At 46.0% G+C, this 19,924-nt stretch overlaps 1 protein-coding gene across 1 annotated transcript in view; it reads right to left on the reverse strand.

Moving 5' to 3' along the window:
- FOXO1 (forkhead box O1) overlaps positions 1–15,849 on the reverse strand; it is a 110,564-nt gene extending 94,715 nt beyond the window's left edge. Inside the window, exon 1 of the mRNA XM_007960206.3 lies at positions 14,732–15,849. Coding sequence (XP_007958397.1) covers positions 14,732–15,361 — 630 coding nt within the window. The 5' untranslated portion in view covers positions 15,362–15,849. The remainder of the gene's footprint in view (positions 1–14,731) is intronic.
- Positions 15,850–19,924: the final 4,075 nt, after the last annotated feature.

Below are 19,924 nucleotides of genomic sequence, written 5' to 3' on the forward strand. Positions count from 1 at the left end.
CTGGGAATGCAGCCCAGTAGGTCTCAGCCTCATTCTACCCAGCTCCTATTCAAAATGGAGTTTCTCTGGTTCACATGCTTCTTGACAAAACTACTTTTTAAGAGGTTTGAATCTCAATTAAGCTAAACAGATTAAGAATGTTTATTTCTGAGTTAGGCACCACAGGAAGAACTACAGGCTAAAAAGAGATCACAAAGAAGGGCAGTGACACCCTGAGGGTCTACTCCTCAAGCACAGGGACATGTCGATTCCAAACCAAACACTCAAGAGCAGGCAGGTAATTCTTGAAGCCTGTGACAATCATGCTTTTTAAATGTTATTTTAATAATCTGGATTCTGCTTTTGTTTAGCTTTGGTTGTTGTTTTTGAGATGGAGTCTCACTCTGTCACCCAGGCTGGAGTGCAGCAGCGCAATCTTGGCTCACTGCAACCTCCGCCTCCTGTATTCAAGCAACTGTCCTGCCTTAGCCTCCGAGCAGCTGGGACTATAGGCGCCCACCACCACGTCCAGTTAATTTTTGTATTTTTAGTAAAGACTGGGTTTCACCACGTTGGCCAGGCTGGTCTCAAACTCCTGACCTCAAGTGATCTGCTGACCTCGGCCTCCCAAAGTGCTGGGATTACAGGTGTGAGCCACTGCGCCTTGCCTAGTTTTGCTTTTTTTTTTTTTTAGAAGATACATGGTCCTGGTGTGTTGCCCAGCCTGGCCTTGAACTCCCGGGCTCAAGGGATCCTCTGGTCTCAGCCTTGCAAATAGGCAAGACTACAGGCACACACTACTCTCTCTGCCTGGACGGATTCTGCTTTTTTTAATATAAAAAGTACGTTCTAGGTATAGTTCAGAACATTGAAAGTATCAAAATGGCATTTCAAGAAATACAAAGCACCTTAAAGAAATATCCACAATTACTGGAATGTAATTCCCTAGGAGAACCACTACAGAGCACAGAGGTCACAGCAGGGAAAGTATCCACTCCAAAACCAGAAAGGAGGATGTCAGTAACATCAAAACATGCCTAATTACAGGAATCTTTAACCCTGATAAATTTCCTTCACATGAAATTTTTTTTAATTATACCAAATACTTCGAGAGAAAAAAAACAGTAAGAAAAACATTCTGATAACCTCTAAAATGTAGTCATCAACTGCTAAATGTTTAAAAAGTGTTTTATCATCAGAAAGCCTTCATATTAATACAAATACATGACATATAAATATACATTTACTTATAATATAAATATAATTTATTATAAGTAAATCCAGGTCCTACAAAATTCATTCTATCACAAATTTCACAAGTTCAACGAACTGCTCCAGGCACACCGGTAACAGAAGAGACTGGGAGTATGGGAATCTTTCAAATTCAGCGTATGTAAATGTCATAATGGGCCACTGAAGAGAAAATTAAATCCTAAAAGGTTGAAGGGGAGAGACCAATTCAGTCACACAGATTACAGAACTCTCAGGGTAGGATGATCCACAGGAAGCTTTCCCATTCATCACATGTAAATTTCATGATGGCCTACATACCTACCCATCCAGAGAGAAAAGTTTCCAATGCAACCAGCTTGGTGCCAAGTACACAAACAACCCCAGTTGATATTTACAAGTTTTGCAAGTTCCCCTCTCCTCCCTCCTCCCTCCCCGTTTAGGAGGTAGCCCTGCAGAGAGAGAGTTCTGCTGCAAACAGACGAGGTAATTGTAACTCAAGAGAGTCCACTTTCTCCTATATTCAAATCACAGTACAGTATGATGGCAGGCTGAAAGCTACTGGTGTGACAAACTGGCGATTCTTTTTTTTTTTTTTTTTTTTTTTTTTGAGATGGAGTCTCTCTCTGTCACTCAGGCTGGAGTGCAGCAGCGCAATCTTGGCTCACTGCCTCTGGCTCCTGAGGGCCCGCCAACATGCCTGGCTAATTTTTGTTATTTTTAGTAAAGACAAGGTTTCACCATGTGGTGCAGGCTGGTCTCAAACTCCTGACCTCAGGTTATCCACCCGCCTAGGCCTCCCAAAGTACTGGGATTACAGGCATGAGCTACTGTGCCAGCCCAAACTGATGATTCTGCAAATTAAACCTCACAGCTCATGAAGGCACATCATATCTCTGATACAAAATTATGGTGACCGAACATACATATGTTGATGTTACTTATGCAACCTTATGCTGAAGGTTAGAAGAGAAAAAAACTTTCTCGTGTCAAAATAGAACAATAAAATCCACACTGTGACTATTACTACCTCAAGAATCTGCCAAAATAAGAGCTTCTAGCTAAACCATATGCAAACCATTTCCTTTGACCTTGCTTCCAAGCAACCAAAATGTCTCAAGTATTTGAAGTTTACTTGTATGGACCACTCCCAAATATTTATGTGGTTATTTTGTTTTCAAGCTTTGAAGGACACAATATTTACACAAGCCTGGGAATTAGGTGATTCAATTATAATTTATCTCTCCAAACTTAATTTGAATCTAAATGCTTCCCCCACTCCCAAGACATAGTATTGCTCTGTCACCCAGGCTGGAATGCAGTGGCACAATCTCAGCTCACTGCAACCTCCGCCTCCTGGGTTCAAGCCATTCTCGGGCCTCAGCCTCCTGACTAGCTGGGATTACAGGCACGCGCCACCACGCCTCGCTAATTTTTGTGGTTTTAGTAGAAGCAGGGTTTCACCATGTTGCCAGGCTAGTCTCGAACTCCTGACCTCATGATCCACCTGCTCCACCTGCTTCAGCCTCCCAAAGTGCTGGGATCACAGGCATGAGCCACCATGCTGAACCTCTAAATGCATTTCTTTTCAGATACAGAAGGCAGGATGCCTTTTCACTCTCACCCTTGCCACTGCCGCAAAAATGAAGACCCTCTCACTCTGTGCTGGGAATTCCTCACTCAAAAAGGGGTTTTTCCCTCAGCCACTCGCATGGCAGGCTTCTGCGCCTGGTACCCGCAGAGGAAATGCACTAATTTTTTAATTAAAAAAGGAAAACCAATATGACAGGAGAGGGCTGAAACACTGAAGAGACAAAGCCCAGTACCTCCAGACCTCAGCTAACTCTTTAGAATACCAAACCACTGAAGAAATCTTTATCTTCCCACATAATCCAAACTGGTTTCCCTCTTCCTCCTTTCCTTATTATGCCCAAATAAGACTTAGAAGATTAATCATGCACATTGGCTTTTTTACTGCAGTTACAAAATGCAACCACTGAGCTTCCCTCCCTTTCCTGATGCCAGGTTCACTTAGCTACTTTAAGATTTGTAAGTACTTTGTAAGTACTCAGCAGTACTTGCAAAGGCAGTACTCTAACACCTTCAAGATGGGGAAACCATGGTTGTAAACAGAAACAGGTATTTTTCCCTCAACTTGGATGCTTTATCATATCTCTAACATGGTAAGAGCAGAGATTCACAAAACCATGACCTATATTTTCCAGATGGTTAGAACAGCAATTGAGAAAAACTGTTTATCCAAGAAATATCTTTAATCAAACAAAAAAGAACAAAAGGATACAAGGGAAGGCCTCTCTTCCACCCTCTTTCTCATCACAGGTTCGCTTTAATCAGATAAGATGGGTAGGGGCTCCAGGGCTCTTAAGCTCATGGGGTATATCATTAGGACCAGCCCTGTAACTCAACTGCACAAAGAATGAATGACATTGTTATTAAGACAAACATCATCTAGGGAGAAAAATACATCAAGGCAGAAAAAAGATTTTCTTTTTAGGTCTTGAAGATCTGTATACAGATGCTGGAACCAAGTCACACTGAAAAAGTTGACAGCCTGGAAAGTTTTCTATGTGGTTGGCCAGAGATGTATAAAGGATACAGTGGGGCTTGTTGGAAGTAACAGCACTTCCCAGATGAGGGGTGCTGCAGTGTAGACCAAGCGGCCACAACACTTTAGAGGTGGTACTGGCCTCTGAGAAGGCAGAGGTCTCTAAGAATTAAAGAACTCCTATGACTTAAGGTCAGCAGAGATAGGCTATCTTGAAAGAAATGATCTACCTCCCTTCCCTGAGGGAGATAAGACCCTACTACATTTCTTCCCTTCAAAATTAGAACCAAGATGAGAAAGGAGTTGAAGGATGAATATGTTTTACACAATATCTTTACTTACAGAAATTAAAAGACCAAAGATGAGCTGCAATTCTGAACTTCACTGGATCTACAAACATCAATAGTGGTCAGCAGGGCACGGGGGCTCACGCCAGTAATCCCAGCACTTTGGGAGGCTGAGGTGGGCGGATCACTTGAGGTCAGGAGTTTGAGACCAGTCTGGCCAACACGGTGAAACTTCATCTCTACTAAAAATACAAAAATTAGCCAGGCCTGGTGGTCTCTACTATTACAGGTGTGCCTGTAATCCCAGTTACTTGCGAGGCTGAGGCAGGAGAATCGCTTGAACCTGGGAGGCAGAGGTTGCAGTGAGCCAAGATCAGGCCACTGCACTCCAGCCTGGGTGACAGAGTGAGACCCCACCTCAAAAAAAAAAAAAAAAAAAAAAAAATTAGACTGGCCAATTCCATATTGTTTCCTGGTTGGTTTTGACTAGTTTTGCCTGGCATCATTAACAATCATACAAGCATGAGATCCTGGTGCGCTTTGAAAGCTATTTTCTCCACGTGGAAGGTAACTTAGACATGTAATAAAACTTCATGGTCGTGGGCTTTCTCATTTACTTTTATTTAACTGTCCCCCCGACCCTCATCAGCAGTGTACCTTTTAAATAAAATGTCTGTTTCTATAGGGATAAACATATTAGTAAAATAATTTTCTACATTTTTTTTTTTTTTTTTTTAGGCACAGTCTTGCTGTCACCCAGGCCCTGGCTGGAGTGTCGTGGCACAATCTCAGCTCACTACAGCTTCCACCTCACAGGTTTGAGGGACTCTTGTACCTCAGCCTCCCAAGTAGCAGGGACCACAGACATGCACCACCACCGACTAATTTTTTGTATTTTTAGTAAAGACAGGATTGCACCATATTGGCCAGGCCAACTCCTGGCTTCCAGTGATCCACCCACCTCAACCTCCCAAAGTGCTGGGATTACAGGTGTGAGCCACCATGCCGAGACAGCTTTCCTAAACACTTGTCATTTCTAAATGGCCGATGAGTGTTATTTAATCTGCATCTGTGCCTTCTGATGTGCCACAAATGCCGTTTTTACTGCATAAACCTTTTGGTTCAACATGAGCTAGTCAGACTCACTCCAAGTACACTTAACACTGAATATATTCAGTCCTATTGGACTGCATGGTGTCAATTTGGGGTTTGGCCTATCCAAATTTAACCTCCTCTGGATCTACTGAAATACCCCATTATAATCTTCATTCTTGCATTTGGGTTAGTGAGAAGATAAATATTACAATGAGAAAGCTATCAAGGATATCTAATATTTAGCTAACGTAATATTAGAACTGACATTTACATTTTGAAATATCTTTTCAAGCCAATATAACCTTCTCTCACAATTGCCTTAAATATATTTTGAAATTGCTAACTTCAATTCAGAATTTCTCATTTTTCAAAAAAGCAAGACTTACATTTAACAGTAATCTTTATTTGAATCACTCTGCTACCAGGACACTGGGCCTCACTGAAGTTAATTTTTTTTTTTTTTTTTTTTTTTTGAGACGGAGTCTCGCTCTGTCGCCCGGGCTGGGGTACAGTGGCCGGATCTCAGCTCACTGCAAGCTCCGCCTCCCGGGTTCACGCCATTCTCCTGCCTCAGCCTCCCGAGTAGCTGGGACTACAGGCGCCCGCCACCTCGCCCGGCTAGTTTTATTTTTTTTTTTTTGTATTTTTTAGTAGAGACGGGGTTTCACCGAGTTCGCCAGGATGGTCTCGATCTCCTGACCTCGTGATCCGCCCGTCTCGGCCTCCCAAAGTGCTGGGATTACAGGCTTGAGCCACCGCGCCCGGCCCACTGAAGTTAATTTTAAAGAAAAGATCAGCAAAAAGCTAAATACATTATAAATGCCAACTATTCACATTAAGTCAATTACATAATCTGTTCTACATATTGCCAAATTCCGTATGTCAGTTTCAAAATCAACTGCAGTACACTGGCTTTAAACTGCATTCCACAGGACTCCATATTTACACAAGTGTGTTCCCAAGAAGTTGCATTTTAAAATTTTTTTAATGTAATCATATTTTCATAATTTCTTATTTGGCAAAAACAAAGATATCATTTATTTGGTCTGTAACACAGCGTTATTTTCATAACATGTCCTTCCTACCTATACTTCTCAAACTGTGTGTGTATTTCATACGCCTATCACTCCAGAAATTTTTTTTTTTTTTTTTTTTTTTTTTTTGGGAGACGGAGTCTGGTTCTGTCGCCCAGGGTAGAGTGCAGTGGCGCCATCTCAGCTCACTGCAAGCTCCGCCTCCTGGGTTCACGCCATTCTCCTGCCTGGGTCTCCCGAGTAGCTGGGACTACAGGCGCCCGCCACCAGGCCCGGCTAATTTTTTTTATTTTTAGTACAGACAGGGTTTTACCGTGTTAGCCAGGATGGTCTCGATCTCCCGACCTCGCACTCAGAGAAATTGATACTTTCCGAACTTTCAGGCCTTTATGAATACCAGTCCACCATCCCAAAAATGTATCTTGAAAATAAGATGAACTAATGGACAGAAAGATGTGCATTTACACAGATACATGATCAAGCAAGCATAATGCAATGTTATTAGTAGAAAAGGTAGCAGAAATTCTTCCAACTTTGCTGAATGCTTGAAAATTTTCATAGCAAAATCATAAGGGAACAATCTCCCATCCCCCCCGCTTTTTTTTTTTTTGAGATGAGAGTCTCACCCTGTTGCCCAGGCTGGACTACAGTGGTGGGATCTCGGCTAACCGCAACCTCAACCCTCCCCAATCCCCCGCCCCAAGTTCAAGCAATTCTCCTGCCTCAGCCTCCCAAGTAGCTGGGACTACAGATGCACGCCACCACACTCACTTAATTTTTTCTATTTTTAGCAGAGATGCGGTTTTGCCATGTTGGCCAGGCTGGTTTCTAACTCCTGACCTCAAATGATCTGCCCACCTTGGCCTCCCAAAGTGCTGGGATTACAGGCGTGACCCTCTATGCCCGGCCCAATCTCCCATTTTCAATGCCTGCTTCAATGGCCAATACAGAACTTCATTTTTCTCTAAGACACTTAACTCTTCCCACAGCATATCATAGTTATTTACACGTTGCATCTAGTCTTCCTACTGGATCTATGTTTTGAGTCATCGCTACCACTCAAAAGTACCTAGCACATCTTGTACACAGTAATCATTCAACAAATAAATGGAAAAAAAGTACTTTGACAATCTGTTGAAAATAAAATAACTGTTCTTTAGTTATATTACTTCTTAAATTATTCTCACATGATGCAGACTGATATTCTCAACACACAGGAAGCAGAAATATAAAAGACCCATGTTTCAAGAAAGAATTTTTTTCCTAACAACATATTTACAATATAACTGCGAAGCCAAGACATACAGACATTAAAGTTAAATTATATATAATACACGGCAGCATGAATTAAAAGATTACCAAATATTCACTCAGAGGACAAAAATTCCTCTGGGTAGGAGCCAAGATTGCAAGTTGGTGAACTGACTTGAGCCTTGCAGACTGAGCAAGATCTGCAGAATTTTGGGGCACAAGATGATCTAAGCTCTGGGGACAGGAGAGTCTAGGCCTGAAATACTAAAAGCTAAACTAGGAGAATGGTTAGGGGGTGGGAACTGAAAGTCTCAACAGACCCTGAGAAAGAAGAGTTAACAGACTTGGGAACACTAAACACCAGTAGAGTGCTCAGGAGGACATCAAGGTTTGAAAACTAGGGAGAGCTAACTAGACGATTAACCCAACTGGGGACCTTGAAATGAGCCATCTGAGGGCAGGGGGAAATACAGTATGTTCAGTTTTAGACATATTGGATTTGAGATAAAAGTGGGACATCCAGAGCCTCTAGGTAACTAGATACACAAGGCAACAGAGAGTAAGTTATCTAAGAAAATAACAGAGAAAAAGTCCACAACTAGTCCTGAGGTACACTTATGAATGAGGATAGCAGAAGGGAAAATAAGTGAACCCACTGGAGAAGCCAAATGGCAGGAGGACCACTGTAATGGAATCCAAGATAAGAAATGATTTCTGAAAGCAAAGTTAAGAAAAGGAAGATTTGGACGGGCACGGTGGCTCACGCCTGTAATTCCAGCACTTTGGGAGGCCGAGGCAGGTGGCTCACGAGGTCAGGAGAGCGAGACCATCCTGGCTAACACGGTGAAACCCCATCTCTACTAAAAATACAAAAAAAATTAGCCGGGCGTGGTGGCGGGCCCCTGTAGTCCCAGCTACTCGGGAGGCTGAGGCAGAAGAATAGCATGAACCCAGGAGGTGGAGCTTGCAGTGAGCCAAGATTACGCTACTGCACTCCAGCCTGGGCAACTGAGCAACACTCCATCTCAAAAAAAAAGAAAAAGAAAAGGAAGACTCAGGCTAGGCACGGTGGCTCACGCCTGTAATCCCAGCACTTTAGGCAGGCAGATCACGAGGTTAGGGGTTCGAGACCAGCCTGATCAACATGGTGAAACCCTGTCTCTACTAAAAATACAAAAATTATCTGGGTGTGGTGGCGCTAATCCCAGCTACTCAGGAGGCTGAGGCAGGAGAATCACTTGAACCCAGGAGGCAGAGGTTGCAGTGGGCCCAGATCACACCACTGCACTCCAGGCCTGGACGACAGAGCGAGACTCTGTCTCAAAAAAAAAAAAAGAAGAAGAAGAAGAAAAGAAAAGGAAGACTTAGACACACATGCCCCCAACTCCCATAAAGACTGCAGCTTCAGGGATCATCAGAACAAAAACCAGAATTGGGGGCTACATAGGCTAATTCCCTAAACAGCTCTCCCTTGATTTTTTTTTTCCTATAATCAATATGGCTTGAAATAAAGGACACATTTTGAATTTATGCCCTTTTTAAAGTAGTAAGTGAAGGTAAAATTCACTAAATTATATGATAAGGAGCTGTAGATACACCTTTTCAGTTGTATTTGGCTTAATATCAAAACTAACTTGCTTTTTTGTTTTCCTTTTTAGCTTTATCAAAACTATACAAAAATGGATGAAAGAAAAAAAAAAGTAGCCCAAATTCCTGCCAAGTGGCAAGAAAAAGTCAACCCAAGATTCAACTATTGGCGGTACTTAACCTACAAGTTGATAAACCACAGGGAGAAGACTGAGTGGAGTAAACTGGGATGCTAATAAATAAAGCAAGTTTTTTAAAAGGCTGAACCATATAAAATAGTCAACATACAAAAATGTATTTTTCATGTTTCATATGTTCCTTACAAGACTACAAATAACAAGCAGTAATACCTACAAAGAATTTCTGTGCCACTGACTTAATTTTTGTTCATCCTCATCAGCAACTGGCAAAGAGGAAGATGTCTTCCACACTTTACACTTCAAGTATTTGTACACAGCATATCCCTTAGGCACCAAAATACCTACTTTTTCTAGTACATGTGGTCTTCTGTTTCACAGCTGAGGAACACCACCAGAGGCAACAGAATTCTGTATGCACCAAGAAAAGGTGGTTGGTTACATGACCCCAGAGAGATCCTGGGGGGTTGGGCAAGTCTCTGCAAGTTGTTGCTACAAAGGCAAAGGCAAATCTTGAACTGCAGGGAAGCAGACCAACTCCCACACAATTGAAAATTCTGCCTTCCCCAATCACTATGTGGTATTTACACTGCCTTTCCAAGAGGATCCCCAGAAAGTCCCAAAGCTACAGCACATATAGGACAAAAGAATGGCTGGGTAAATTCCCATGATGCCAGGGAACTGGGTAGTTTCCAAGGGCAGAGTGTTCCAGAAAAATGCAAATCATTCATGCTTCCTCAAAGAAATTCCAGCCAAATACAGCTGCTATCTTAGAAAGTCTAACACAAAATTGCAGTTTACATGCTTGGATGAAGGGGTTAGAAGCACAAGGACAGGCAACATGTTCACAGTCTACAAGGGATTCTAACTTGCCACTGAATATTCTTCCTCTTCATCCCCATTTCGTATCACCTCTGAGAAGATTCCGTGTGTGCGGAGCATGAAATCTATGTTTTCGCTGCCAATGTGACACCTTTTCAGCAATTTTAGGGTCTTGAAGACCTTTACCTTTTTTTAAGTTTACATAAGAATTAAAATGCCTTATTTTCAGTATTTCAGTGTTTGTCACTTAAAAAAAAAAAAAAAAAAAAAAAAAAACTAGGCCATAAGCAGTGGCTCATGCCTGTAATCCCAACAACTCAGGAGGCTGAGGTGGGAAGATCACTTGAGCCAGGGGCAGGCAGAGGTTGCAGTGAGCTGAGATCAAGCCACTGTATTCCAGCCTGAGCAAAAGAGTGAGACCCTATCTTAGAAAAACAACAACAACAACAACAAAAACTTAGTATCATTCAAAAAGAGGCCACTCTTCTCGCCATCCCCTCAACCACGGACTTGCCACAAAACCATGGTAAAAAGTAAAGTTCTTGGGAGTATGAAACAAAGTATTCCAATTTGGCATCTATTCTGGAATTTCTGAACAAAATCTTTTAGCTGTCAGACATATTCAGGTAACTTTCAGCCTTTAATATGATGCTACATTTAGCTGTATAATCCCCCCATCCATTTTAAATTATTTCCTCATTCTTGCTTCCCCAGGTACATATACAGGATTATCAAGGCTTCCTTTAAGGTAATTTCAGTGACAATCCAGAAGCAGGAAAGATGCCTCAGATCCTCTAATCACTTCATCTCACCAGGATTCTCTAAGTCAAATGTGACCATGCAACAGAAAAGCAGCCATCCTTCTAACAGGACCTCTGTGGCTGGTTCAATTACTCACCTACAGATTATACCCAAATTACAGAATAAATATTTATTTCAAAATATAAGCAAATCCACTGTCAGTTCATAGGCCAAATACGAAACATCACTCCCAATTAAGTATTTATCTTAAGAATAAAAAGCTTTGGGGCCAGGCATGGTGGCCTATAATCCCGGCACCTCAGGAGGCCAAAGCGGGCAGATCACAAGGCCAGGAGTTCGAGGCCAGTCAAGCCAATATGATGAAACCCCCTCTCTACTAAAAACAAAAAATTATCCAGGCGTGGTGATGCGTGCCAGCAGTCCCAGCTATTTGGAAGACTGAGGCAGAAGAATTGCTTGAACCTGGGAGGCGGAGGTTTCAGTGAGCCGAGATTGCGCCACTGCACTCCAGCCTGGGCGACAGAGTGAGACTCTATCCCAAAAAAATAAATAAATAAAATAAATATTTATTTTAATTAAAATCAAAGAGGATGCCTCTAATAAAACAATCTAAAAATTTATGTAACAAGAGTTAAGTGGTATAGTCATTCTTTTAATCTAAACTGTTCTAAATAATATCAAAACAGAAGAGTCAACTCAAAACTGCCATTTATTAAAAAAAATCGGAGTTCACAATACCACTTCCCAAGCTTTAGAAGGCTTTCTATGTGAGAAAACAGGTCATGGAAATGAAGTTTCACTATTTATAAATACTGCACTAGATTTAGAAGATCCCGGGTTTTCCAAAAGTCTTAGGTTCCGCTTTGTGTGTGACCTTATAGCAATTCTAGGCAATATTAAAACAAGTGTAAGACATTTAACATACCATCCCCACAAACACGAAATGCATATCCTTCAAATATAACCAGCACTTAACTATCTAAAGAATGACATTAAAAGTTTTTGAATTCACTAACAGTTTTCCAACTGGTTTGTCCTATGCAAATGACTCAAACTTTCAGGCAGGCCCCAGGAAGCAGCACACAAGAAACTACTTAATTAAAGATTCAGCCTAATTCCCAGTAGTAAATCACAGGAAATATTTTGTTCCAAAGCAACATCTCCTCAGTCCTAAAACAGTTAAGTTTTGGTTGATTTGCATTTAAAAACTGGATTTAAGTAAAAAGTCATAGTAAAATTTCTCTTTTATGACTCTTAGAACAGGAGTCTTTCAGATCTGAGAGTGAAACTTGGTTTTAACAAGTAACTCATTTTTATGAAACTCTAACCAGAAGACTAGTTATGAGTTACAACAGCTCAGGTTGTTTCTTTTCTTCTTAAAATACCCTTTTACTCAAACTGAAAATGCACTTGCTGTAATCCGACTTAAACCAACTGACATTACACCTGAAACATTTACTCATTTGAGAAAAGCAGCCTACTCCAAAGCAAAGCCCCATCAGGCTCCCACTGGGAGCTGCCCAAGGGCCTCCAATTCCAGACAGATAATTTAACAAGTCTCCTAGCTCTGGCAAAGAAATTAAAAAAAAAAAAAAAAAAAAAAAACTAAATTATTCTTGCATTTTTCAAAGAATCAGAACAAGAACCTGATAAAATGGTTGTAAAGATGATTTAACATCAGAATCTATTTTTTAAAAACCTAAATCTTAAAAAGTGTAAGTCACATTCCTAGTTTAAGATTAACACTCTGACAATGCCATTTGAGACGCAAAACTAAAAATATCCCCAAACACTGCTTTTATCTTTAAAGAAAGGCACTCCAGCAAGCTGAAGTAGGCTGTATCCATTTCCAAGGACTGAAGAATGGTGTAAGTACACACTGTACTTTGCAAAAAAAGGGGGGGGGGAATTTTTTTTTAAATGGCTAATACTCTATAACAGTTGAAGTGGAATTGATAGATGAGCACGTAAGTACTTAAATTCAAATGTTAAGTAAAACAAGATTTAGCAGACAATTTCGATTTTGTGACTTAATAGAATATATGCCGAGCTTAAAGGTAAGAAGGCACTTTACCTTTTTGAAACACTTGGTAAAATTGCATGCAATGCCTCGTAATGAAGCGATAAGCGATACCTTTACTCTAAAACACACTTTGGAAAAAATAAAATGAATCTTGAACTCCTTTCCTTCTCCAGGAACTTCAATATGGTGTGAGTAACTTAACCTCTTTGACACGCATTAACCACAGGGATGACACTGTATGTAAAATAACCTTGGTGTTAACAACTGCGCAGCAAAGACCAATCTTTATTATGCTGTGGAGTCAATATGAGAGGTGAGGAAAGGTTTGTTTAAAAAGATGTTTAGCTCGGCTGGGCGCAGGGGCTCACGCCTGTAATCCCAGCACTTTGGGGGGGCCGAGGCGGGCGGATCACGAGGTCAGGAGATCCAGAACATCCTGGCCAACACGGTGAAACTCCGTCTCTACTAAAAACACCAAAATTAGCTGGGCGTGGTGGCTCTTGCCTGTAATCCCAGCTAGTCGGGAGGCTGAGGCAGGAGAATCGCTTGAACCAGAGAGTCGGAAGTTGCAGTGAGCCGAGATCGCGGCACGGCACTCCAGCCTGGCGACAGAACGAGACTCCGTCTCGGAGCGGGGATGAAAAAAAAAAAAAGGTGTTTAGCTCAACTAGACAACCTGTACAGCAATTCCGCCACCGGTGACAGTGAGAAACTGTCAGCTTGGGGAGGCTGCGCGGCGACTGGACCCCGCCCCCGGGAAGCCTCCCCGGGGCCGAGGCCACCCTCCCCCGCCCCGGGCCTTCTCCTCGGAGTCGGGAAATGCCTGCCCCCACGCTAAGTCTCTACTGGCTACTCTCTAAAAGGCAAAAATGGCAAAAATCCTCCTTTGAGGCATCGCTCCCTCGACGCCCATCGCCACTCCGACTCCCTCAAAACATTGGTCGCAAAGCCCCCCGCCTGGTCCCTCTTCTGGACCTCCATTCTCAAGAACAGGGTGGCAAGGCAGGAAAAGACGCACACTTCCCAGCCCCCGGCCCCCCAGGGCAGCCTCTGTGTTTCTCAATAAAAGCCTCCTACCAGGGGCGAGACCAAGTTCGGGCGCTTCCCCTCGTGGAGAAACGCTGGCCCCACGGCTCCCGGCCTGGACGCGCTGGCCCTTTAAAGGCGCGGGCTTCCTGCGCCCGGGGCCCCTCCCACGCCATCGCCACCGCCCGCGCCCGCCCCCGCCGAGGGTCACACTTGAACTTTAGCTCGCCCAGCGCAGCCAGGCGCCGGCGCTCCGCAGGCGGTGGCCGCCCCTTCGCACGTGTCGGAGGCACCACCTCGGGCTCGGGACGCCCGGCCCCCGGCACTCGAGGCCACTCCAGAGAAAACCAAAACAAAGCAAAATGCGCACCGCCTCCAGAAACTGCCTGACTGGCCCTGTACCGTCCACGGCCGGTCGCGCCCTGCCTGTCCCCTCCACCTGCAGCCAGGTCCCGGGACAGGGAGACTCCGGGGACCCTCGCCGCGCCCTCCCCCGCCGCGCCCGGCGGAAACAGCTCCGCAGCGCGGCCGGAGAGGACCCGCCCTCCCCCCGCGGAGGTCCGGGAGGGAAGGGGCAGTCGAAGCAGTCAGCGCGGGCCGGGGGAGTGCCCCTCCCAGCGAACCCGTTTCTCCTTTCACTGGCAAACTTTTCGGCCGCTCTGATATCCACTTCTTGGCGCACTTTCTTTACTTAGTTCCTCGACGAGTCCCTTTTCGCGTCCCACGCGAACTCCTGACTGGCGCGCGCGCACACCTACTGCCGTCCCCGACCGGACCTGGGCGAGGTCACCGCGACCACCGCTTCTCGCCCGCCCTCCTGGGAACGCGCTGCCCTCCTGTCCCGCACCTTCAGGCCGAGCAAACCTGCACAGCTGCGCCCTCGGCTGACCCACCGCGCCCCCAAGGTCCGGCCGCGCGCCGAGACCGCTCACCTTCCAGCCCGCCGAGCTGTTGCTGTCACCCTTATCCTTGAAGTAGGGCACGCTCTTGACCATCCACTCGTAGATCTGCGACAGCGTCAGCCGCTTCTCCGCCGAGCTCTCGATGGCCTTGGTGATGAGGTCAGCGTAGGACAGGTTGCCCCATGCGTTGCGGCGGGACGAGCTGCTCTTGCGCGGCTGCCCCGCGAGAGGCCCGGCGGCGGCGGGGGGCACTGGCGGGTGCTGCGACAGCGGCCCGGGCGGCGGGGGCTGCGGCGGCGCTGGGTGCAGGCAGCCCGCCTCTGGGCCCTGGAAGTCCCCGCACAGTCCCCCGGTGGCGGCCGCGGCGGCCGCCGCCGCCACCGCCGCCGCCACGGAGCCGGGTGCCTGCGGAAAGTCCTCGCTCTCCTCCAGCAAGCTCAGGTTGCTCATGAAGTCGGCGCTGACAGCGGCAGCCGAGGCCGAGGGCAGGCCCGCCGCGGCGTCGGGGTTGGCAGCCGCGCCGCCCGACGGCGCCGGGCTGGAGGTGGCCGAGTTGGACTGGCTAAACTCCGGCCTGGGCAGCGGCCAGGTGCACGAGCGCGGCCGGGGCAGCGGCTCGAAGTCCGGGTCAATCTCCACCACCTGAGGCGCCTCGGCCATGGTGACCCCCGCCCCTCCCCCAGCCGCGGGAGAGCCAAGAAGGGGAGAACGCAGCACGGGGGCCGGAGGGGGAGGGGGCGCGAAGAGATGGTCCGAGATTTGGGGGAACGAAGCCGGTGCGGCGAGCGGACGGAAACTGGGAGGAAAGCGCGGCGGAGTGGAAGCGCGAGCCCAGAACTTAACTTCGCCGGGCCATCCACATCGAGGCTCCTCAGGGTCCGCCGCACGGACTGGACGGCTGGCCAGAGCCGCCGGGCCGGGGCAGAGCCTGCGCCGCGCTCCAGCTGACAGGGCCGCGGACGGAAGGACAGATGGATGCCGCGGGCCGCTTGCTCTCCCCGGCTGCGCGCCCGCTGCGCTGCTGCCTGTTGAATGTGGCGGCGGCGGCAGCGGCTGCTGCGACTACCAGGCCGCCCGACTTACGGGATCTGCCGCCGCCCCCCGCCCGCGCCGGCGCGCGCGCCGGCCCGCCCCTGACCGACAGCCCGCGCGGCCAATGGGCATGCGGCACCGCCGCCCTGGCAGCCAGTGGGCGCCGGGCTGGGCGGGGCCCGGTTTTCCACGGGGAGGCGGCGGTGGGCTGGTGGGGGGTAGTAGGGTGTTTTTCTCTTTCACACACTCACCTTTTTTTTTTTTTTTTTTTGGATCTCTATTATTTTCTGGTAATTCTCGAGTGTTTCTGTGATTCTCTCGCCTTCTCAGTGTTTTGATTGCTAGGAAGCAAAGCAGCGTGGAGGCGGCGGCGACACTTTTGTTTACTACGGAGGAGCAGAGCCGAGTACTCTGGAAGCCCGGGTGGGAGGAGGCGCTCGCTGCGCCCTGACCTCTGCTGCGGGCCCAGCCCGGCGGGCGGGCAGGGCAGGGGGCCGGGGACCCGGGGCGCGGGGTGGGTGGGTGGAGGCGGCCGCGCGGAATTCTACTCAATCGTTCCCTCCTGGCTCCACCCACGATGTCTTTGCTGAACGACGTGGGGAATCGGTGGGTTTTGTTTTGGTTTAATGTTTTCTTTCGCTGCGATCTGTCAAGTCCTCCGGCCCGCTCACGGGCGGCACACGACCCCCGCCCCTGGCGCCGCGGCTCCTGCAGTCGAGTCCGCGCCGAGAGACCCTTCTCCGCGCCCGGTGCCCACCTGTCCGCACCCCCAGGCTCAACCTGTGCCATTCGGTCTAGCCAGAGGCGCGTCACCCAGCCGGGCAGCCCCCAACCGGATTCACTGTATTCTTGACCTTTTTTAAAAGGCTAGAAATGAGGAACAAGGGCCCCGGCGCGAGGAGGAGATTCTCCCGCCTCCCCGCACACACGGATCCAAAGGCACCCGCGACCGCATGCCCTCCGTGGGAACCTCTTCCCCTGGGCGGGAATCTCCCGCTTCGTCCACTGAGTCCCGGGCCGGCAGCGAAGGGCTCAGGAGCGCAGTTAGCGAGAACCAGGTCACTTTATTACTTACCCCTAATTAAATTTAACTGTTTGTTATTTCTTTTTTATTTACAACGGAAGTGATCGGGTGTTAAGTTAAAACGCAAGGGCGGGGGATAGGACCAAAGCCTTGGGGCGCAGCCTGCCCCATCCCCAAGTTCCTTGAGGCTACTTGCTGTGTGCGTCAATCAACCCCCCACCCACACCCCACCTTTCCTCGTCTGAGCTGCAGGTCCAGGACATCCTGTCGAGGATCAGTGGGGCCAAAGGTAGGAAGATAATGGCCCTTGTGTCTCAAGCAGAAGAAACAGTTTTCCAGTTTTGTTTTGTTATGCTTTTGCTTTTTTAGGAAGAATATGGAAGGCATTTCCTTTTAGAAAGATGGGACCACTTAGGATGGAAGATGGACAATAGGGTTTTAAATATCTTGTCCAAAAGGACAGCTTCCAACTCTTTTTTTTTATTCCCCTTTCTTTCTTACAAGTAATTCTGCAATGGAAAAAGTGGCATCTAGAGAAAATTAGTCTGTTGGACAAGAGGTTGTTGAAAAAATAGAAAAGAGGGGAAAAAGGGAAAAATGAGGCCTCTTACAAAAGTTAAAAAGATTTAGAGAGAGATCTGTTTCTTCATTTATATTCTCACTATCGTCTCTGTAGTCTGGGCTCCTGTTTCTTCATAATCCATTTATCACAATAGCTTCTTGCTGATACTGGGGATGGGTGGGGTGGGGAGCCTGAGCCGGATGGATTGGGGACGGGCGGAGGCTGGTTCCCACCCTCGTCTTGTGGTCTCTTCACGTTGACTAGCAAATTTGGACAATCTGGGCCTCCTCTGCCAGCCGCTAGGGGACCTCAGTAACCCAGATGATGAGCTCAAAGGCAGGCCCCAAAGTACAGCTGTTGCTTCCCCCATCCTTTCCAATTACACTCTGCAGAAGCAGCCCCTGATCCAGACAGCCGCACCCTAAAAATAGGCGGTGCCCTAGTGGATAATTCTTGGCAAAGGAAGCCAGCTTCAAATTTGGCCTTGCCTTCGTTTCTATTCCGGTTTTTCAGGGCGTCAATCAGAGAAGAATATTTATTTGGTTAAAGGAGTCTTCCTACAGACTTTCCCCAAATCCTTGAAATCTTTGAGGCTCTCCTGCCCAATTATTTCTTCAAATGTGATGTGATAGTTTACTTTTATTTGGTCTTTCTTTAAAAAAATTGACGAGGCAGGCACAGAGAACCTATAACACCAATGTCCCTGACACATAGGTCCAAAGGATTAAAAATAGATATTGAAGGGTTTTCACAGCTAACCACCACACTGTTGTATCTAAATATCCATTTACTGAACCCCAGGATGTTGTTGAATATTTCACTTGTTTCCAGTCTTTAGCTATCACAGACTATTCTGTAAGAAATAACCTTGCATAACTTCATTTCATGTCTGTAGAAGTATATATACAGGAGGAATTTCCAGAAATGAGAGTCACTTGAGTCAGCAGTTATACCCATTCGTAATTTCGAAAGGCACAGCCAAATTGCCCTCCACAAGGGTTATATCAAGCTAAATTTTCTTTTCCATTAGACTCACAGAATGTTAAACTTGAAAATAAATTTGGAGATCACCTTGGTGACCCCCTTTAACTTAGAAAAAGAGAGGTGCAGATAGGCCGATTTGCCCCAGCTCCCATAATAAAAGGGGTGATGCCAGGGCCATAGCTCTAATTTCTTGCTTTCCCATCAGTAACCTTCTCAAAACACAGATGGAAAATTATAAATATCCTGTAATCCCACTATAACAATAACCATTATAACTTCATGGTGTATTTCCTTCCAGTCAACGCACAGATCTTAGTAATCATAGTTAGACAAACTCCACTGAACCAAATCAAGGTTTGAATTAAAAGACCAAATAGACCGGGTGCAGTGGCTCGTACCTGTAATCCCAACACCCTGGGAGGCCGAGGCAGGCAGATCACCTGAGTTCAGGAGTTCCAGAACAGCCTGGCCAATATGGTGAAAACCCATCTCTACTAAAAATACAAAAATTAGCTGGGCCTGGTAGTGGGTGCCTGTAATCCCAGCTACTCAGGAGGCTGAGGCAGGAGAATCCCTTGTACCCCAGAGGCAGAGGTTTCATTGAGTCAAGATCACACCACTGCTCCAGCCTAGGCGACAGAGTGAGACTCTATCTCAAAAAAATAAAAATAAATAAAAAATAAAAGATCAAGAAAACAGACATAAAACAATGATAGTGATAATAAGATTGAAAGAAGAGATTACAAAAGAAGTTTTTTGGTTTTTTTTTAGTCAAAAACGTAAATGTTGCCGTCTCTGAAGGGTGACAAAGTATTTAGGTCATCCCTGGTTCTGCTTAAGAGAAAAAGTTCTTTTCTCCTTCCTTGTGTTTTGTGGTTGCAGCTTGCTTTGAAGGCATTTTCTACTGATTATCACTCAGCTGCTGCATGTGTCTGAACTGAGAAGAAAATAGGGAAGAAAAATGCCTCATGTCAGGTAAGGACAATTAAACTGAAAAAGGAAATTTATCCTTATAAAGCCCATCTCACAAAACTATGTGATGTTCTTTTCTGGGCCTGGTTTTCAGGGTAACTATTGCCTCGTCCTTAACAGGAAGACTGAGGGATGGTTCCCTTTGATCAATTCCCAGGCAGAAATTTCTACATTTACCCCTCAGTAACACATGATGGATGTCTGGTTTAAATTTTTATTTGTCGAATAGATAATTGAAATTCTATTTAATGAGCAAGTCAAAAACTTAGATGCTGATTTTTCAGTCAGGGCACTTCACTTCGTATTTCACATTCCCTTTCCCCAACAACTGTCCGTTTCTAAACCTTTGTCTGAATTATTAGGAGGTACTGCTATCCACCTGAAACAGCGTTTCTTCACTTAGCCCATAGAAAGTAATAATCTGAAAAATATATATAGAGAGCCTTGGGTCTTTAAACCAATGTCCGGAAAGCTGGCATATTAACTGGTAGCTGTAGTAAGATTAGAAGTAACCATTCGTTTCTCTTAAGGGATAATTTCCTTTGGGTTTTGTCACTAATTCCACAAATATCTACAGAGCACCTCCTACATATATGCCAGGTGCTGTGCATCTTAGAGTCCATTGTTTTGATGGAAAATTCCCTGAGCT

Source organism: Chlorocebus sabaeus, chromosome 3 (genome assembly GCF_047675955.1).
Source record: "Chlorocebus sabaeus isolate Y175 chromosome 3, mChlSab1.0.hap1, whole genome shotgun sequence".
NCBI lineage: Eukaryota > Metazoa > Chordata > Mammalia > Primates > Cercopithecidae > Chlorocebus > Chlorocebus sabaeus.